The sequence below is a fragment of the Nerophis lumbriciformis genome, linkage group LG14 (assembly GCF_033978685.3).
Source record: "Nerophis lumbriciformis linkage group LG14, RoL_Nlum_v2.1, whole genome shotgun sequence".
Taxonomy (NCBI): domain Eukaryota; kingdom Metazoa; phylum Chordata; class Actinopteri; order Syngnathiformes; family Syngnathidae; genus Nerophis; species Nerophis lumbriciformis.
The window spans coordinates 11,238,824-11,261,323 of record NC_084561.2 but is presented as its reverse complement, the minus strand read 5'-3'; the positions used below and the strand labels follow the sequence as shown (position 1 = coordinate 11,261,323).

Genomic DNA, 22,500 nt, shown 5'->3' with positions numbered 1-22,500 from the left:
GCATGTCTTTGGAGGTGGGAGGAAGCCGGAGTACCTGGAGGGAATCCACGCAGTCACGGGGAGAACATGCAAACTCCACACAGAAAGATCCCGAGCCCAGGGTCGAACCCAGGACCTTTGTATTGTGAGGCACATTGTATTAATAAAATAGAGAAGGTTAAAACGTTGCCATGCAGAGATATGAATAGTTCTACACCATGTAATGTGGAGAATATTAGAAGCATTTATTCAGGTACAAATATCCCATTTTACATTACCTAACATCTTTGGCATTCAAAGCATGATCATAACAATCTACATTTTGTGTTATTAAAGCGTGAAACTGATATCTAACCATGGTGTATGTAGCTCCTCCTCTTCATGCGAGTGCACTGATATCTAAACATGGTGTATGTAGCTCCTCCTCTTCATGTGAGTGCTCCTACAGCAGGAATACAAATGCTGTGTTGTTACAAAATACAAAATTGTCAAGACTTGGACTATGGGTTGTTTGTTTTCCCGAGATGCAAGTAAAGTTGGAGCGGGCAAGGCGTGAAGGTAAGGACATCTTTTATTTTAACACTAACTACAAAATACAAACAAAAGGGTACAAACAAAAGGCGGAGAACAAACTTGACTAATGAAACCAAAACTAGCACTTGGGCAAAAAACTATGAACAATAAACAAAAGCTTACTTGGAACGCAGGGAACTATGGCATAGATTTTAAAGGTAGCATGGAGGTACAGCAGTAGCACGGCATGAAGTGAGCAGGGGTAGTAAGGATAATGTCACCAGGACGATCAACAGAAAAAGACAGGCTTAAATAACAGTGACATGATTAGTGACAGGTGCGCGAGTGCAAAACGTGAGACAGGTGCGTGACATGAGCACAGGTGAAAACGAATGGGTTGTCATGGAAACAACACAAACAAGAGTGCACAAAGGGTCCAAAAACCAAACCGAACATAACCAAAACAAAACATGATCACACAGACATGACAATAATATGGCAAGACATCAACACACTGCAGGTATTATTTTTATTCTCTTTAAAAGCATATTTAGCTTTTAAAGCTGTTTCAAAAAGCATAAGGTTTAAAAAACATTTCCATCCATCCATCCATTTTCTACCGCTTGTCCGTTTTGAGGTCGCGGGTGATGCTGGAGCCTATCTCAGCTGCATTCGGGTGGAAGGTGGTGTACACCCTGGACAAGTTCCTGAGATCAATCCCGGGCTCGGGATCTTTCTGTATGGAGTTTGCATGTTTTCCCCGTGACTGCGTGGGTTCCCTCCGGGTACTCCGGCTTCCTCCCACCTCCAAAGACATGCACCTGGGGATAGGTTGATTGGCAACACTAAATTGGCCCTAGTGTGTGAATGTGAGTGTGACTGTTGTCTGTCTATCTGTGTTGGCCCTGCGATGAGGTGGCGACTTTCATTAAAGCAAATTAGCTGTCCAGTCATGGTATTTAAACTTGAAAATGATCTATCTAGGGCAGTGTTTTTCAACCACTGAGATAGAGTCTGGTGTGTCGTGGGAGAATATGTAATTTTGCCTATTTGGGTTAAAAATATTTTTTGCAATCCAGTAATAATAATCTGCAAATGTGCCATTGTTGAGTGTCGGTGCTGTCTACAGCTCGGCAGAGTAACCATGTTGTACTCTTCAATATCAGTAGGTGGTAGCCTTTAGCTAATTGCTTTGTAGATGTCGGGAACATGGTTTGTTGTGATCACAATATGCAGACGACAGCGTGCAGGTAAGAAGGCGTCTGTCTAATGCTTAAACCAAAAATAAACAAAAGGCGAGTGCCGCTAAGAAAAGGCATTGAAGCTTAGGGAAGGCTTTGCAAAACGAAACTAAAACTGAACTGGTTGCAAAGTAAACAAAAACAGAATGCTGGACGACAGCAAAGACTTACAGCGTCCACAAATTACATCCGAACATGACATGACAATCAACAATGTACAGAAGACATGAAACTTCTACAGGAAAATACCAACAAAACAGGAAAAGCCACCAAAATAAGAGCGCAAGACAAAAACTAAAACCCCCCAAATATGTCACAGCGTGATGTGACATTACTTTGAGACAAGAGCTATAGTCATGCATGGTTGGTTATGGATTGAATTCTTATTCAAAACTTGCGAGAACAACTTTTTACTGTCAATATCAGCTATTGAGTTTAATGTTTTTATGTTTTCTGCTAGTGGTGTGCCTACGCATTTTTTCAAAAACAAAAATGTGCGTTGGCTCAAAAAAGGTTGAAAAACACTACCGTATTTTCCGCACCACAAGGCGCCCTGGGTTATAAGCCGCGCCTTCAATGAACGGCATATTTCAAAACTTTGTCCACCTATAAGCCGCCCCGTGTTATAAGCCGCGTCTAACTGCGCTAAAGGAATGTAAAAAAAACAGTCAGATAAGTCAGTCAAACTTTAATAATATATTAAAAACCAGCGTGATGTGGGCGCGCATGGAGTCGTATATCAACATGGACGGAGCTGCGTGAAAAAAGCCACCCGGCCTCTTCGCGTAAACTTACCTTAACCACTCGCTCATCTTTTCTTCATCCATCCATCCTTTCGAGTTAGCTTTTATGATGACGCCGGCTGGAAAGGTCTCTTTTGGCAAGGTCTTCCTTTTGAATATCACCATGGGTGGAAGTTTCTGGCCATTAGCATGGCAAGCTAGAACCACAGTGAAGGATGACTTCTCATTCCCTGTGGTGCGAATATTCACCGTACGTGCTCCCGTTGTATCCACAGTGCGGTTCACAGGAATATCAAAAGTCAGTGGAACCTCGTCCATGTTGATAATGTTCTCTGGCCGGATCTTTTTTTCAGCTATCTTGTTTTTACAATATGCACGGAAAGTAGCCAGCTTTTCTTGAAAGTCTTTAGGCAGTTGCTGTGAAATAGTAGTCCGTGTGCGGATGGAGAGATTGCGTCTTGGAAACCTGTCGCTTAGTAGGAGCCATTTTGTGGTCTTTACAGATGTAAACACACAAAGGAAATGAAACGTAATATCCGCGCGCTTCTTCTTCTTCTTCTTCTACGTGGGCGGGTGGTTGCTTACAGTAGAAGAAGAAGCGCTTCCTGTTCTATGGGGGCGGGTGCTTACCTTGGCGGTTGCTTGCGTAGAAGAAGAAGCACTTCCTCTTCTACGGGGAAAAAAGATGGCGGCTGTTTACCGTAGTTGCGAGACCGAAACTTTATGAAAATGAATCTTAATATTAATCCATATATAAAGGGCACCGGGTTATAAGCCGCACTGTCAGCTTTTGAGTAAAGTTGTGGTTTTTAGGTGCGGCTAATAGTGCGGAAAATACGGTAGTCTCGGGTACACTTATTTATGAAGATTTGTGATTAATCGCAGATTAATTTTGAGTTAACTATGAACAAACTGCGATTAATCGCGATTAAACATTTTAATCGTTTGTCAGCCCTAGTTTATACATGATTAATGTGATTTTTTTTTTGTGATTAATCACATGAGTTAACTCGGTATCTTTGACAGCCCGAATAAAAAGTGTTTCTTCTTTCATGCAGTACTTTTACAGCGAAGCCTTGGTCGAAGCAGTTGAGCATCGCACGCACTCTTGCCAGGAAGCAGATCCAGAGCCTGCCTTGAATCTGCAGACCGTTCCATATGCCATAAAACCTGCTGACACAGCGGATGACGAGGACGTCCTTCAGAGTGACAACTGAGAATTTGATTGTCCGAGACGGTGACACCCCATCCTCCCACTCCAATAACTTCTACTGACATAAAGGGTATTTTAGCTGGAAGAATTTCTGCCTTATTTTACTTTATTTCTTTAGTTTGCCTTTGCTATAGATTTTACTTGAAATGATGGTTGTGGTATTAGTTTATTTCCAGTTTCTCATTACAAAATGTACAAAAAGGAGTAGAAAGAAGCAGAGCTTATTTATTTTAAATCCTACCCTTTTTCCATTTAACAGCAATGTCTAACACATGTGTTTACATCTTGTCCTAAATTTGTAACACAAAGAAAGAAATTAATAAAAAATAAAGTTTGCATGAATAAATATTTGTTTATTATCAGGGCTAAATTGGGGCCCTAAGTAGAATTTTATTTTGATCCCCCCAAGTAGTTTTTAATCAAACTTGAATTTAAGTTTACCATTAATTGATTTACGTGGACCCCGACTTAAACAAGTTAAAAAACTTATTCGGGTGTTACCATTTAGTGGTCAATTGTACGGAATATGTACTGTACTGTGCAATCTACTAATAAAAGTTTTAATCAATCAATCAAAGTTGGCGCAGGTTTGGTACAAAAAAATAATTCCTGGTAGAAAAGGTGTCCCTCAATTATTGCGGTTTTAATACATTGATTATTATTTATTGATATATTGCTATTTTTCTGTTGCATCATACTGTGTGCTTGTTTTGATTTTACTGTTTAGACTTAGACCAACTTTAATGACCCACAAGGGAAATTGTTCCACACAGTAGCTCAGTTACAATGATGGAAAGGACAATGACTAAATATAGCGATATAAAATATAGCATATATACGTAATATTTACATAATATATATTATATATATACTGATAGATTATATTATATTATGTATTATTATTTATTGATATATTGCTATTTTTCTGTTGCATCATGCTGTGTGCTTGTTTTGATTGTACTGTTTGTATTTCAACCACGTTTTACTCTGTAAAATATGTTTAGAAACACATTTACTACTACTACTACTACTACAAATAAATGATTTATATTTAAATATATACAATTTTTGTAACAATATGTAAAATAGACGAAATGTATATGGCTGCGATGAGATGGCGACTTGTCCAGGGTGTAAACGCCTTCCGCCCGATTGTAGCTGAGATAGGCTCCAGCACCCCCCGCGACCCCAAAAGGGACAAGCGGTGGAAAATGGATTGATGGATGGAAATGTATATGGATTATTGCACATCAAAAATGTTAAATGACGGGAAAAAAATACTTCTATTTTAGTGCGCGCAAGGAGTAGTGAAATGTCCGAGAGCCTGAACGCTACACGGCAGTCTCGTTTTCAAAATCTCGCGATATTATATCCTCAATACACCCTGCTCACGAAGCGTTGCCGCCGCCAGTCGGTGAAGTAACGAAACGGAGATGTGCTCACTGTCGCTCTCAAAGGAACCTCGCCATGTTTTTTTTGACTAGATAGTAAAGTTAAAGCCGTCCAAGCGAGCATGTTTGACCCAATTATTTAATACTAAGTGAAAATAAATACAGAGGGAAGATTTGAACATCTGACAGCCAGTGCGTGGGAATGGCAGCTCCGCGGCCGATAAAAGGCATCCTGAAAAACAAGAACAACGCCGCTGGTGTCAAGCCGCTACCGGAGGACTTTCTGCCGGATAAACCCGAAGAAAGTGCCGGACTCTCGGATGAAGAGCAGCAGTAAGTGCCCTCCTTTGCCGGGTGTTGTGTGTGCTAGCCCCCGCTAGCGTAACAACCACGCCTGCTAGCACCGGCTAGCTAACTTTGCTTTCCGTCAACATTGATGTTATTATCTACAACATTGTTTGTTTGATATGAATATTTTCTCTTAACCTACACGTAAATATTTACGAAGTTTATGACTATCTTTACAGGGCAGTAATCGCTTACTTTAACTGCGAGGATTCCATTCTACTATATTGTAAAATACACGATAGAAAAACACGTTGAACTTTTTCATAACCCCCGATAAAAGTTCAAATTGGCACCAAAAAAAAAAATCCGACGTCAATTTTATTTCCTTGGTCGTTTATATATATATATATATATATATATATATATATATATATATATATATATATATATATATATATATATATTTAAAGATGTTGTCGTTCATTCACAATCTTTATGTAAGACAAGAACACATGTTTTCTTTTTTATGCATTCTAAATTGAAGTTAAAATTTATCAAAAATCAGCTAACAATGGATTTGATGGCAGGTCCTCTAAATAACATCCAAAAACCACCATTACTCCATTTACATATGGTGACTTAAATATTAACCAAATATTAGCGATATTGTTATTATAAGCTATAACTAGGGATGTCCGATAATGGCTTTTTTGCCGATATTGTCTAACTCTTAATATCCGATATATACAGTCGTGGAATTAACACATTATTATGCTTAATTTGGACAACCAAGTATGGTTAAAAAATTGATAAAATAAGATAAATAAATTAAAAACATTTTCTTGAATAAAAAAAAAAGAAAGTAAAACAATATAAAAACAGTTACATAGAAACTAGTAATTAAGAGGGGTTAGTGCATCTGCCTCGTGCATCTGCCTCACAATACGAAGGTCCTGAGTAGTCTTGGGTTCAATCCCGGGCTCGGGATCTTTCTGTGTGGAGTTTGCATGTTCTCCCCGTGACTGCGTGGGTTCCCTCCGGGTACTCCGGCTTCCTCCCACCTCCAAAGACATGCACCTGGGGATAAGTTGATTGGCAACACTAAATTGGCCCTAGTGTGTGGATGTGAGTGTGAATGTTGTCTGTCTATCTGTGTTGGCCCTGCGATGAGGTGGCGACTTGTCCAGGGTGTACCCCGCCTTCCGCCCGATTGTAGCTGAGATAGGCTCCAGCGCCCCCCGCGACCCCAAAGGGAATAAGCGGTAGAAAATGGATGGATGGAGTAAAATTAACTGTTAAAGGTTAGCACTATTAGTGGACCAGCAGCATGCACAATCATGTGTGCTTACGGACTGTATCCCTTGCAGACTGTATTGATATATATTGATATATAATGTAGGAACCAGAATATTAATAACAGAAAGAAACAACCCTTTTGTGTGAATGAGTGTGAATGGGGAAGGGACGTTTTTTGGGTTGGTGCACTAATTGTAAGTGTATCTTGTGTTTTTTATGTTGATTTAATTTTAAAAAACGATACCGATAATAAAAAACGATATCGATCATTTCCGATATTACATTTATCGGCCGATAATATCTGCAGGTCGATTTTATCGGACATCTCTAGCTATAACACAAATTATCTATTTTTTGCAGCGCATTGATCACACAGAATTAAAAATTTGTATATTGAGCAAGTGAAAGTTATTCCTAGATTATAAATAATGCCTCTCACCTGGATAGTAGAAGGATGTGTCCATAAACCGAAATGTTGGTCAACTTTGACATTCAACTTAGATGGCTTTTTTTTTTAGAACCTTCATGTGGATTATGATTAATTCTTCAGCTAAACAGAAATAAATTAACTTCATGTTAGTCGGAATCCCAGTGAGAGCAGACATCGTATGGTTAGTGATTGTTTCATTATGTTTGTAGTTTGTATATCTTGTTCAGCACATAGCAAAACTGCCACATGATGCTTAGTGTCTCACTAAATGATCTGTTTAGCACACAGCTTCTAAAACTCGTTGCTCTATTTCCGTATATTCAGGCTAAAAAAATATATGTTTCTGCATCATAATTTGTCCAAAGTAGTCTTTGTTGTTGCTGACAAAGTATGCCAGTAGTAGTAGGTTTGTTGTTGTTGAAGAGAAAAGCAAATGATGCGTCTGTAAAATCAATACGCCGCTCGCTGTATGCTTAAAATGAGCAAAACACGTAAATATTACATGTTATTATGAATGTGCTTGTTACTACATTACATGTATGCTTACAGCATGTATATAAAATGTTAATGGTGTTTGGATGTTTTTTAGAACGCTTTGTCGGCGGAATATAGCGACTCAAATTTGACTCCATTGTTAGATGACTTTTGCTAACGTTAATTTAAGAGTCAGAATGCATACAAAAAGAAAAACATTTGATCATGTCTTACATAAGAATTGTGAATGATAGGCAAAATGCCAAAAAAGTGCAGTTCCTCTTTAAAGCTTTTTAGTGTAGCTTCAGAAGAAAGTTGTCTGACATTGGAATGAACACGATTATTTTCTTTGAGTGCATACTTTTGTTCTGGTTAAAGACTGTACATTGGTAGAATTATACAGTTAAAAGGCCAAATAGGTTCAATGATGGAGCTCGTAACCCTAAATATTTGTATTTCAAATCTCTGTTTTGAATTGAAGGTAATTAATATCAAAGTATTCTGTTCTGGACCCCCCAAAAACTCTACAATTTTCAACACATAACATGTTTTTTTCATAAGACTAACAAACTTCTGGAAGACAAACATTGTATGAAAATCAGAATGTACTCTAAACAATTTAAGTAAAAAAAAATATGTACAACATTTACCGTGGAAAATGGGCCTCTATGGCATCTTCTGCTTTGCCGTCAAACACACCATCAGCAGCTTTTCCATGTTCTCATGGATATGAGCAGCCATTTTTTTAATGCCCTTAGCTGTCAAAGCTGGACCCCGACTTAAACAAGTTGAAAAACTTATTCGGGTGTTACCATTTAGTGGTCAATTGTACGGAATATGTACTGAACTGTGCAATCTACTAATAAAAGTTTTAATCAATCAACCAATCAACAGTTGACTCATTCTGCTTCCGTATGGTGCAGCTAAGCTCGTACAGCTTCACCAGGTTGGCCACATGCAAACCTTGGTCATTGTTTTTTCATCATTTCTTTCTTTAACTCAGTGAATATAATCCACTTCTTCTCAGCACTGCCCTTCACACTCGCTTTCTTGGTTCCCATGTTTGGAAAAACAAAGTTTTTGGTTTTGTCACTCTTTAGCTATTTGCTGGTGCTAGCGAATAATACATTTTTATTTATATTATATTATATATTTGTATTTATATTTATTTTATTAGACGCTGGATGTTTTGGTTGGATCTTACAGTGTTCACTGTGGCATTTGCTACGCCAACCGGCGGTGGGGAGGCTCATAACCCAAATTTTTGCATGCAACTTAAAGCATGACAAATAGGCTTGTATCCCCAAAACTGCTCATTTTCACGTGGACCTATTTGAAGGCATCTGAAATTTTTGCGAAAACACGGAAATCCGCATTTTTAAACCTTAATTTTCGTGTCAAAATATCACTTCCGGATATTGTAATGAAATTTTGTAGCGTGTAAGGACGGGAGTCGAAGGAGTGTCAAAAGTTTGAGCTAATTGTTTTAATGACATTCATATTGTTTTCTTATCAGCAATCGAGCAGTATCTATACATCCATGGCTTCTCACCGCAACAACACCGGAAATGTGTTCGTGAAAACCCATTCGACTCTAGCAATAACAAAAATTCTGCAAGTTTTTTTTTTACATTATTTTCAATAATAATTAGAGATGTCGATAAATGCTTTAAAATGTAATATCGGAAATTATCGGTATCTGTTTCAACTTCCCGAATTTCAGTGCCCCTCCCGAAAATCTCCCGGGGCAACCATTCTCCCGATTTCCACCCGGCCAACATTATTGAGGGCTTGCCTTTAAGGCACTGCCTTTAGCGTCCTCTACAACCCGTCGTCACGTCCGCTTTTCCTCCATGCAAACAGCGTGCCGGCCCAGTCACATAATATATGCGGCTTTTACACACACATAAGTGAATGCAAGGCATACTTGATCAAGTGCCATACAGGTCACACTGAAGGTGGCCGTATAAACAACTTTAGCATTGTTACAAATATGCGCCACACTGTGAACCCACACCAAACAAGAATGACAAACACATTTCGGGAGAACATCCGCACCGTAACACAACAGAACAAATACCCAGAACCCCTTGCAGCACTAACTCTTCCGGGACGCTACAATATACACCTCCCGCTACCACCAAACCCCGTTGGACAATATCAGAATATCGGATATCGGCAAAAAAGCCAATATCGGACATCTCTAATAATAATGTTAGCAAATTATCTATTAAAAAACAAAACATTCTGTGATGCATTACATGGTACATGTAAGTGTTAAAAAGACAGCCAGAAGAGGTTGGTATATGAGAATAAATCTAAAGGTAAAATATATTGTAGAAATGCACACAATTTCAGGAAATGTAGTCTTGATGTTAAACATTTTCTTTCGGGTACAAAATGGATGGATGAATGGATGGATGGGCTTTCATGGCAGCACTGATAGAAATGTTCCTGTATTTGCTTAGCGGCGACCTAAAGAGTAAAGGCTGGTGTAGAATAGAGCTGTATCATTATCATGAGAGGTAATGCGTGTGCAAAAGCCCAAAATAAGCATTGTCAAACAAATCCAAGCAGTTTTTATACATCTCTTGTCCTGGGTTGTAAATTGAAATGTTTTAATATCCCCGAATTCCCCAAATAATGCCAAACATATAAACACGTGCTATGACAATAACATCCCTTGAATCCTTGAAATCCACTATTCCGCAGGTCTTTGAAGCATTAATCCTGTGCCAGTTTACTTTCAGTTCTCAAATGGATACTTATTTCTTTGATGTTATTAGTGCCCCAGATCTGCAGCACATCCAAAACCTCTCCAATGCCCTGCTCTGCCACATCTATCTTATTTATTCTCATTGTCGATACCTTGTTTAATCAGTGATTGGGGTTTGTTGCTGGTCATTTTGTGACATTTCTAAGGAATATTTGCCATGTGTAATACAGCCTGCTGCAATCTCTCAGCTATCATCTCCCCGTATTGTTCCAGAAGGGTTTTTTGTTCTGTCTGTGAGTCAAGCCCATACTTTTAGGTGTTCAGCAGACATTTGTTTGTTGTTAAAAATGTATGTCATCATTTCCCTTGCCGGTACTGTTTTTTTTATCCCCCTTAACTTTTATCTGCCAATAAATACAAACTCTGGACAAAGATCTCTACCGAGATTAGTTTCAGATTATGCGGCAGTTGGTCTGGTTGTTAGTCCAAACTGACACATTAGGTAGGAGATGGTTGTTTAGAAGAGGTTAGAGGCTAGTCGTAAAAATCTTCCGCATTGCGGCTCTGGAGAGCACAAATTTGGGAGGAGAATAAAACATTTTAAGAGTCTTTCATTGGGAAACCAGTAAACCTAATTAAAGTATGTGCAGCACGGTCTAATAATATTTCATCATCTGTACAAAATTGTCACCAGGCAAATTGTTATTGGGCTTTGCTGACTAAGTTTAATTTTGAGCGAGACAGGCCATAAAATGATAATAAAGAAAAGGTACAGGGGATGGACTTAATTGATTGCCAGACTAGTTTTTATTGCTCTGTCAGCTTTACTGCAGACGTGTTCTGATCAGCCATTGTAGCGTTTGCTAACCCCGACCATAAGCCGTAGACCTGAGCTGGTGAAGTCAGAGCAGCACTGTATGAAATGAGGCCAAAGATGACAGCTATTAGTGAATTCCATTCCCAGCAGTGAATCAAGCTTTTCTGTGTCGATCCCAAAATAGCATGTGTGAGTGACGAGGAGGTGAAGGAGAACACCTTCTCGAGAAGGGACCACTGTGTAGTCCAGCATCAAGAACTTAGTGCAGTTAGGACGCTGGTTGACATCTGATTTATTCGGATTTAACAGTTTTTTCGAATAGGAAACATTTGACAGGTCAAATTTCATAGTCAGAAGTGTCCCCATTACCACAAATACTCTAATAATGGTTGGAGGCTGGCTGAATGGAGCTTTTGTGAGGTACACTGCACTATGTACTGATGTCTTTCCTAACATCATTAACACTGTTGCATCATACTTTGTATCTCATTTTGTGTGTTTTGTTATATTTTACATTTTCATCTCTGATTGTTCTGTCCTGTTAGTAGGGCTGGGCGATACGGCAAAAAAAATTATCACAATAATTGTTTTCATATCATCCGATCTCGATTAATATCACAATTTTTTTTTTTTAAACAGATCTTCCCGTATAATATTATACCGAGTATCGCATCCCTACTGTTTACTACTGCAATATCTTGTAACAGACATTTCCACCATGTTTGATCAAGTTGCTGACCACTGTCATTTTGTTCATATATATTTTTGTGTTTACTAGAGGTGCAATGGTACAGGTAATTCACGCTACGGTCTGTACCTGGTTTTAGGGCCACGGTTTTGCTTCTTTTTTGGTTTTGTGGGTGTAAAGAGAACAACTTTTTTTCCTCGGTTATTTTGTTTTTTTGCTTGTCATCACAAACATTCTGCAGTAAACAAAGTATAATTAATGTAGTGACTACAATAAGACTTTTATTTCAAATTAACATTTACTAAAATAGAAACCTTCCTCTGGATATCAGTCGGGGCACTAACGTTTTTTTCTTTTGGATTTAAAACCCCTTCCATCAATCCACAGAGCCTTTTGGATGAACTGTAAGACATTCAAAAGTTTTGTTTCCATGATTTTCGTTCGAACATTCCTTTGAAAAAACTCTTCCGCCGATCTTTCATTGCATCCGACCTGCATCCGCCTAGATACATTCTTGGTAGTAACGTCATGTTCGTAGCGCAATCCAAAATAATTTCTAGATGCTGTCTGCTATTTAACATCAGCATAGCCCTTAGAGATATAATTAGGGATGATATTCGAAACCGGTTTTCCCGGTTGTTCGATAAGGAAAGAACCGAGTCCTCGGACTCTAATCCCTTTTTGAGAACCGGTACCCGTTATCGAGACCACTATAGTAAAGAAAAAGAGTTGGTTCTTTATTCGAATCCCGTCCCTACAAGAAATGTCCCATGTGACATCACAAGAAATGACGTCACGTAGCTCAGTCATTAGGCGCAGATGGGGAAAGCAGGAAAAAAATGGACCGGAAAAAGCGCTCCAAGGCATGGCTTCATTTCACCAAAAAAAAAACGAGGAAGCGGCAATATGCAATTATTGCCAGGCTTCGCTCTCGTGTAAGGGGGGGAAGCACAACAAGCGTGTCGTGTCTTCGATACGTGTTGAAGCAGCGACAGAGACGACGAAGAACGCCCCTCTTCTTCTGCCAGCTGCCCCAGTCCCAGCTACAGTGGCGGTGACGCCGGTGAGTAACTAACGTTAACTGTTGCCGGTTAATTTCCATATCTGCTCACTTGTAGTAACATTACCTCTTACTGTATGTCAACCAGGACTGCAGTAATGTTAGCTAGACTAACGTTACCTAAGCATAGCCAGTGGCTAACGGTAACGTTAACGTGAGCCTTTTTGTATGTGTCTGATAATGTTAAAGGGGAACGTTATCACAATTTCAGAAGGGTTAAAACCATTAAAAATCAGTTCCAGTGGCTTATTTTATTTTTCGAAGTTTTTTTCAAAATTTTACCCATCACGCAATATCCCTAAAAAAAGCTTCAAAGTGCCTGTTTTTAACCGTCGTTATATACACCCGTCCATTTTCCTGTGACGTAGTGATGCCAACACAAACAAACATGGCGCATAGAACAGCAAGCTATAGCGACATTAGCTCGGATTCAGACTCGGATTTCAGCAGCTTAAGCGATTCAACAGATTACGCATGTATTGAAACGGATGGTTGTAGTGTGGAGGCAGGTAGCGAAAACGAAATTGAAGAAGAAACTGAAGCTATTGAGCCATATCGGTTTGAACCGTATGCAAGCGAAACCGACGAAAACGACACGACAGCCAGCGACACGGGAGAAAGTGAGGACGAATTTGGCGATCGCCTTCTAACCAACGATTGGTATGTGTTTGTTTGGCATTAAAGGAAACTAACAACTATGAACTAGGTTTACAGCATATGAAATACATTTGACAACAACATGCACTTTGAGAGTGCAGACAGCCCAATTTTCATCAATTAATATATTCTGTAGACATACCCTCATTCGCTCTCTTTTCCTGAAAGCTGATCTGTCCAGTTTTGGAGTTGATGTCAGCAGGCCAGGGAAGCTAGGGTCGATATTCTTCTCTTGATCATCTTCGGTGGCATAAGGGACGGTGTGAGCCAAGACATCCAGGGGGTTTAGCTCGCTCGTCTGCGGGAACAAACTGCCGCCATTGCTTGCCGTGCTACCGCTGTCCTTTGTCCCTGAATTGCTCACACGCTCCGGCAGATTCAATGGGGGTCTGGCGGCAGATTTCTTTGACTTTATCGTTGGAAATGCATCTGCTTTGAGTGTCGCAGGATATCCACACATTCTTGCCATCTCTGTCGTAGCATAGCTTTCGTCAGTAAAGTGTGCGGAACAAACGTCCAATTTCTTGCCACTTTCGCATCTTTGGGCCACTGGTGCAACTTGAATCCGTCCCTGTTTGTGTTGTTACACCCTCCGACAACACACCGACGAGGCATGATGTCTCCAAGGTACGGAAAACAGTCGAAAAAACGGAAAATAACAGAGCTGATTTGACTCGGTGTTTGAGAAAATGGCGGATTGCTTCCCGATGTGACGTCACAACGTGACGTCATCGCTCCGAGAGCGAATAATAGAAAGGCGTTTAATTCGCCAAAATTCACCCATTTAGAGTTCGGAAATCGGTTAAAAAAAAAAAGGTATTTTTTCTGCAACATCAAGGTATATATTGACGCTTACATAGGTCTGGTGATAATGTTCCCCCTTTAACGTTATCTTGTAGCCTACATCACAACAGATTTTGCAAGTCTGTCTAATAAACTAGTGCTTTCTTTATTTCTTTAGTTTATTTGGAACATGAACACACTTACAGTATAATACATCACCGTTTCATATCATTTCACTTTACAGGAGTAGGAAGAAGTAAAGCTTATTTAATCCTATCCCTTTCCCACTTCATAGCGTTTACAAATATATACATCATTTACTGACTTTTTTAAAATAAAATATCTGTGAATTAGTATATACAACTGTTTTGTAATATGTAATTAATTAATTCAGTTATTATTAATATACTGAGATGAAGAATATCTTATTTTCATTAAGGTTGAAAGTATTTCTCATGGAAATGAATAGTGCTTTGTAAGCACTATTCATTTGAACAACCTCTTAAACTGGATCATATCAGTACAATGTTTAACTTCTTTACTTAATCCATTCCATCATTTAATTCCACATCATTTTAGCTGTTTGCAATTTTACCAAATCATCGAACTTTAATATTTTTGACTCAATAAATAAAGTGTTTGTATGTTCTCTATATCCAACATTATGTATCAGTCTAATTAATTTTTTTTGTAACACGGTTAACGAATGTAGCGCACATTTGTAGTTATTTCCCCACATTTCTGCACAATAACTCAGATATGGTAATACTATAGTAGCGAGCAGTAGAGAATGTGAAGTGATTTGTTAAACCAAATATTGTGTTTTTTTCCCATATACAACAACCTATATGAACTCGATAAGAGAATCGGTAAGGAATCGGTTCGATAAGAGGATTCGATAATAGACTCGAACTCGATAATTTCTTATCAAACATCTTCCCGAGATATAATATTAAATAATATCAGACTACTTTAAAGCATGGAAACTTAGTGGCTGTCTCGCATACAGTACCTCACAAAATCTACCTCACATTCATGGAACACTGAAGAAATGTCACTTGGCTCAAACGTAAAGGAGTCACTCTGAACATTCCCCAGTCTGGCTGACGCCTAAACATGCTTTCCTTCGTCCAGGTCCATACATGGCTCATTTTCCAACCAAAGGATATCCTGAGCAAGCTCCAAATGTACCACCTCCACCTACCCGCCACTCACTCAGCTGTTTCCATTCAAACAATACTACATTGTGTACTTTCAACAAAACTAATAGAAGTCCTCCCCGATGAAGTTCCCAAAGAATGTGATAAAAGTGCAGGTGTTACAGTGAGTCAGTATGATCTTGTAGTGTTGTCCTCATACCAATATTTTGGTATTGGTACCAAAATTCATTTTTTATACTTTTCAAAATAATGGCAGGGGACCACAAAAAATGTCATTATTTGTTTTATTTTAACAAAAAAAATGTATGATACATTTTCTTATTGAACTCAAAGAATAATTTTAGAATACTGAAATAAATGGTATTAAATAACACAGTGAACATACTAGACAACTTCTCTTTTAGTATTAAGTAAGCAAATGGTTTACAAAGGCTCCTAAATCCGCTGCTGATGTATGCATTAACATATTGTGTCATTTTCTACTACTACTAATTTGGGTATCTATCCAATGCCGAGTCATGCATTGGTCATACTTAAAGTCCTCCTGTGTCCAGGGACGTATTTCCTGAGTTTATAATCAATAACAAGATTTTTTTATTTCAAAAAAAATAATTTTTTTGATGTAATCATTGTAGTATCGACTATATACGACTCTTTTATTTGGTATTGTTACAGTCAATATTTATATAGATCCACTATGGCTGGACAATTAATCGAATTTTGATTTCGAAATATGCTGAAGAAAATATAATAAACGGGAAAAAAAAGATTAATGGGCCGTGCAACGTGCATGCAAATTCTGGAGCTTGTGACGGGTCAGGATGCCACCCGATCGCCTCCCTCGGGAGGTGTTTAGGGCACGTCCGACCGGTAGGAGGCCACGGGGAAGACCCAGGACACGCTGGGAAGACTATGTCTCCCGGCTGGCCTGGGAACGCCTCGGGATCCCCCGGGAGGAGCTGGACGAAGTGGCTGGGGAGAGGGAAGTCTGGGCTTCCCTGCTTAGGCTGCTGCCCCCGCGACCCGACCTCAGATAAGCGGAAGAAGATGGATGGATGGATGGATGGATGGTGACGGTGAAACAGATGAGGAGCGAATGAGTGAAAAAAAGAGCATCTTTCACCCATTTGTTTACATTCAGTCCTACAGTGTGTAGTGAAGCATGTTTAGTTATTCCTCGTCCTGCAAGGATGAGACTCGTAACAGACGTAATTTATTGTGGCCGTGGAGGCTGGGATTAGTATTTTAGAAAGGGACTTTAGCCGGCGAAAACTCCGCAGTGCATTGGAGAAGCTTTTCTTCTCTTGTCACTGTCAAATTTACGGGTCATCAACATGCATCATCATACTGTATATCTTCTATATCGGCCAACCCAACATGTTTTAAAGCGCTGCTCTGCTTCTGTGTTTATGGCTCACCTTTATCGTTAGTTTTGAAGCTGAAATATGTTGATTCTCGCTCTTCTGTCTCCACACTGTTTTCGCTTGTAAATGCTCTGTGTGTTGACTCACATGCACTTCGGCTAATGTGACCAGCAATTTCACCACTATGAAAAAAAAATTGGTACCTGTAATTTTCTAAGGCATTAGTACAGCGGTACTTCATTAGTACTGGTATACCGTACAACCCTACTCTCTTGAAAGCTGACTCAGACTGTGTTGTTGTTGTTTACAGTATTGTGACCAGCTACTGTTTCTATAGTGAAACAATACCTGATGCTGTTGATGGGTTGAGTCCATAGTCTATAGGGGCGCACCTTTCCTCACTGCCCTCTGACTCTGTCACCTGATAGGGCTGCTCATCTGTCCCTGATGACTCACTTTATTTAATGAGCTTTCTTGAAGCAAAATGTTGCCAGTCGTAAATCACCTCCAGGGAACATAATCCTCATACAACTCTATATTTATCTTGTAGTCGAGGTGGCTTGGTGCTTTTCCTTTCCCCCTCCTTTGGTGAGTCAGGTATTAATTACTTGCTCACTGCTGAAATACTTGGCCACCAAATCAAATATTAAGTCCCTTCTTGCAATTATTCATGTCATATTCCAAAGTGGGACCCGCTAATATCGACAACTCGAACTCACATGGACATACAGTAAGCGGTTGTCGTCATAACCGAAATGGTAAATAAACCGAGCCATGGCTTGCAAATATACTTGACACTTTGGCATCATTTTCCTCCATTTGTGTATTTTTATATTTTGATTATTCTATTTTCATATTCTTATACAACAGCTATAACAGTACCGTATTTTTCGGACTATAAGTCACAGTGTTTTTCATTGTTTGGCCGGGTGTGCGACTTATAGTCAGGAGCGACTTATGTGTGAAATTATTAACACATTATCGTAAAATATCAAATAATAATATTTAGCTCATTCATGTAAGAGACTAGACGTATAAGATTTCATGGGATTTAGCGATTAGAAGTGACAGATTGTTTGGTAAACGTATAGCATGTTCTATATGTTATAGTTATTTGAATGACTTTTACCATAATATGTTACGTTGACATACCAGGCATGTTCTCAGTTGGTTATTTATGCCTCATATAACATACACTTATTCAGCCTGTTGTTCACTATTCTTTATTTATTTTAAATTGCCTTTCAAATGTCTATTCTTGGTGTTGGCTTTTATCAAATACATTTCCCCCAAAAATGCGACTTATACTCCAGTGCGACTTATATATGTTTTTTTCCTTCTTTATTGTGCATTTTCGGCCGGTGCGACTTATACTCCGGAGAGACTTATACTCTGAAAAATACGGTAATTTGGTTTTATGTTTTGACTAAAATGACATTAAAGCCTTTTTTGATGGCTAATACCGTGAAAAAATGTTTTTAACGCTTTGGTTAGTTGCTCTGGAAAAATCCAGGTTAATACTGCCATGCTTTTATTTTGGAGCTTACTTTGCACTGAACTGGAAGTCACTGTAGACATTTTTAATACTTTGTAATGAGACAGTGTCCACAGTTATGTTGGGTTGTCGTTTCACTTTGCTTAGCGGTTATTATGAAGATTATAATAGTAAAACACATGGAGACCTAAAAGAACCGATATTTCTTTCTGGGTTTTACATTTTCTGTCGACAAAAGCTGTTGTCCTGTTGAATTTTGATAGCACTTATAAAAATAAAAAAAGGACGTGGTGGACCAAGAATTGATGAGTTGGCTGAGTTGTCGACAAGACCGATTTTTAGGAGAAATAACCCACTCGGCTCTTAAAAAAGGAATCAATAAAGCACTATCTTTCTATCTATCTAAATATTATGTCAACGCAAGCGGTCCATGGCAATTAAAGCAGGCTTTAGTAGTAATTAGAAGACGTACTTGAAGCATTTAATGACATAAGCTTGTTGTCGACTTAAACAAGACCAATATTTTATTCAAACAAATGTTGAGTTGACACTAGCGGTTGACGATAAATTTCGACGCCAATTAAAGCAGGTTTTAGTAATAAGAAGAACACAGTGCACCATGACTTTAGTTATAAACCTGACATAAACGAGACCGAGATTTTTCTTTTCTTTTAAGAAATAACACCTTTGTGTTGTAAATGTTATGTTGACATAAGCGGTTGACAACGTGTGTTGGCGGGGACTTAAGCAAAAACACTTGGGGGGGGGGGGATGCGTTGGGTTAATGAGTTGGCCAACTTAAGATGTGTTGTCAACATAAACTACGTATTTTTAGATAAATTAACCCCCTTGACTGCTAAATGCTACGTCAACACAAGCGGTCGATGCTGATTAAATCAGATTTTGGTTATAATATTACGGTGAACCTGTAGACCAGTTGTAGACCAATCAGGACCGATTTTTCAAAGAAATGACACCTTTTGTGTCCTAAATGTTATGTTGACAAAAAGGTTGACGCTGATTAAAGCAGGTTGTAGCAACAAGAAGAAAACAGTGGACTAGGACATAACGTGTTGATCAACAGAGACGAGTCGTCAACATAAACGAGACAGATTTTCAAAGAAATATAAAAATAGAAATATCTCCCTCTGTTCCTATATGTTATGCCAACACAAGCGGTCCACGTCAAATAAAGCAGGCTTCAGTAGTAATAAGTACACAACAAGTTGCCAACATAAACGGTCACTTTTTCAAACAAATCACTCCTTTGGGTCTCAAATTTTATGTCAACATAAGCGGTCGACCATGTATGTTTACATAAGTATGACCTTTTTAAAACATAGTGAGCCAGGAATTTATTGTTGATCGACTTAGACGGGTTGTTGACATAAACAGCATGTGTTTTTTATTTATTGGGTCTCAAATTTGATGTCAACATAAGCGGTCGGCCATGTATGTTGACATAAGTGTGACCTTTTTAAAACATAATGGGCCAGGAATTTAATTGCTGATCGACTTAGACAGGTTGTTGACATAAAAAGCATGTGTTTTTTGTTATTGGGTCTCAAATTTTATGTCAACGTAAGTGGTCGACCATGTATGTTGACTTAAGGGGGCACTTTTTAAAACATAGTGGACCAGGAATTTAATTGTTGATCGACTTAGACGGGTTGTTGACATAAAAAGCATGTGTTTTTTGTTATTGGGTCTCAAATTTTATGTCAACATAAGCGGTCGACCATGCATGTTGACTTAAGTGGGACCTTTTTAAAACATAGTGGACCAGGAATTTAATTGCTAATCGACTTAGACGGGTTGTTGACATAAAAAGCATGTGTTTTTTATTACTGGGTCTCAAATTTTATGTCAACATAAGCGGTCGACCACGTATGTTGACTTAAGTGGGACCTTTTTAAAACATAGTGGGCCAGGAATTTAATTGTTGATCGACTTAGACGGGTTGTTGACATAAAAAGCATGTGTTTTTTGTTATTGGGTCTCAAATTTTATGTCAACATAAGTGGTCGACCATGTATGTTGACTTAAGTGGGCACTTTTTAAAACGTAGTGGACCAGGAATTTAATTGTTGATCGACTTAGATGGGTTGTTGACATAAACAGCATGCGTTTTTTTTTTAATTGGGTCTCAAATTTTATGTCAACATAAGCGGTCGACCATGTATGTTTACATAAGTGTGACCTTTTTAAAACATAGTGGACCAGGAATTTAATTGCTGATCGACTTAGACGGGTTGTTGACATAAAAAGCATGTGTTTTTGTTATTGGGTCTCAAATGTTATGTCAACATAAGTGGTCGACCATGTATGTTGACATAAGTGTGACCTTTTTAAAACATAGTGGGCCAGGAATTTAGTTGTTGATCGACTTAAATGGGTTGTTGACATAAACAGCATGCGTTTTTTTTTTATTGGGTCTCAAATTTTATGTCAACATAAGCGGTCGACCATGCATGTTGACTTAAGTGGGACCTTTTTAAAACATAGTGGACCAGGAATTTAATTGCTGATCGACTTAGATGGGTTGTTGACATAAAAAGCATGTGTTTTTGTTATTGGGTCTCAAATGTTATGTCAACATAAGTGGTCGACCATGTATGTTGACATAAGTGTGACCTTTTTAAAACATAGTGGACCAGGAATTTAATTGTTGATCGACTTAGATGGTTTGTTAACATAAAAAGCATGTGTTTTTTATTACTGGGTCTCAAATTTTATGTCAACATAAGTGGTCGACCATGTATGTTGACTTAAGTGGGCACTTTTTAAAACGTAGTGGACCAGGAATTTAATTGTTGATCGACTTAGATGGGTTGTTGACATAAACAGCATGCGGTTTTTTTTTAATTGGGTCTCAAATTTTATGTCAACATAAGCGGTCGACCATGTATGTTTACATAAGTGTGACCTTTTTAAAACATAGTGGACCAGGAATTTAATTGCTGATCGACTTAGACGGGTTGTTGACATAAAAAGCATGTGTTTTTGTTATTGGGTCTCAAATGTTATGTCAACATAAGTGGTCGACCATGTATGTTGACATAAGTGTGACCTTTTTAAAACATAGTGGGCCAGGAATTTAGTTGTTGATCGACTTAAATGGGTTGTTGACATAAACAGCATGCGTTTTTTTTTTATTGGGTCTCAAATTTTATGTCAACATAAGCGGTCGACCATGCATGTTGACTTAAGTGGGACCTTTTTAAAACATAGTGGACCAGGAATTTAATTGCTGATCGACTTAGATGGGTTGTTGACATAAAAAGCATGTGTTTTTGTTATTGGGTCTCAAATGTTATGTCAACATAAGTGGTCGACCATGTATGTTGACATAAGTGTGACCTTTTTAAAACATAGTGGACCAGGAATTTAATTGTTGATCGACTTAGATGGTTTGTTAACATAAAAAGCATGTGTTTTTTGTTATTGGGTTTCAAATTTTATGTCAACATAAGCGGTCGACCACGTATGTTGACTTAAGTGGGCACTTTTTAAAACATAGTGGACCAGGAATTTAATTGTTGATCGACTTAGATGGGTTGTTGACATAAACAACATGTTTTTTTTATTACTGGGTCTCAAATTTTATGTCAACACAAGCGGTCAATGATACAGGCTTTAGTAATAGTGAAGTGTTTGGCGGACCGGGTCTTGATAAGTTGGTTAACGTAGACAGGTTATCAACATAAACAAAATTTTATTTTTTATTTTTTATAGGCGATGACTTTTTTGTGTCTTACATCTTGTCAACAAACATCGGTTGACCACGTTTGTCGACTTAAGCGGGCACTTATTTAACAATAAGAAGAACACATTGATGACATAAACGGGACCGACCTAAGCGGGTCTCACTGTGGTGACGTTTTCATGCATTTGGTCCTGAGTGTTCCCAAAATAAAGCAGGCAAGTGCGATCTGGGACATGTTCAGGCCCAGTTTTTAAATGTGGTTGCTTGGAGGCCCGGAGGAAGCATGGAGGTTGTTAGCGATGGATGCAGCAGTGCTCACAACACACTCACCTGTCCTTGGGCTCTCCATTACTTCTCACTGCTTATTCTTTGCTCTTTTCTCGCAGGAAGAAGTCCCAGAAGTGGGATGAGATGAACATCCTGGCTACTTACCATCCAGCAGACAAAGATTATGGCCTGATGAAGATAGATGAGCCCAGCACGCCT

At 38.7% G+C, this 22,500-nt stretch overlaps 2 protein-coding genes across 3 annotated transcripts in view; both read left to right on the top strand.

Moving 5' to 3' along the window:
* Positions 1-3,977, top strand: part of LOC133616590 (protein ANKUB1-like) — a 54,940-nt gene extending 50,963 nt beyond the window's left edge. Inside the window, exon 6 of the mRNA XM_061976048.1 lies at positions 3,535-3,977. Coding sequence (XP_061832032.1) covers positions 3,535-3,616 — 82 coding nt within the window. The 3' untranslated portion in view covers positions 3,617-3,977. The remainder of the gene's footprint in view (positions 1-3,534) is intronic.
* A 1,107-nt stretch (positions 3,978-5,084) lies between these two features.
* The window catches only part of ppp1r2 (protein phosphatase 1, regulatory (inhibitor) subunit 2), a 31,538-nt gene continuing 14,122 nt past the window's right edge, over positions 5,085-22,500 (top strand). For both annotated transcript variants that reach the window (XM_061976053.1, XM_061976050.1), the window contains exons 1-2: positions 5,085-5,413; positions 22,401-22,500. The exon at positions 22,401-22,500 is cut by the window's right edge and continues 8 nt beyond it. In XM_061976053.1, the coding sequence (XP_061832037.1) occupies positions 5,283-5,413; positions 22,401-22,500 (231 nt within the window). In that variant the 5' untranslated portion in view covers positions 5,085-5,282. The remainder of the gene's footprint in view (positions 5,414-22,400) is intronic.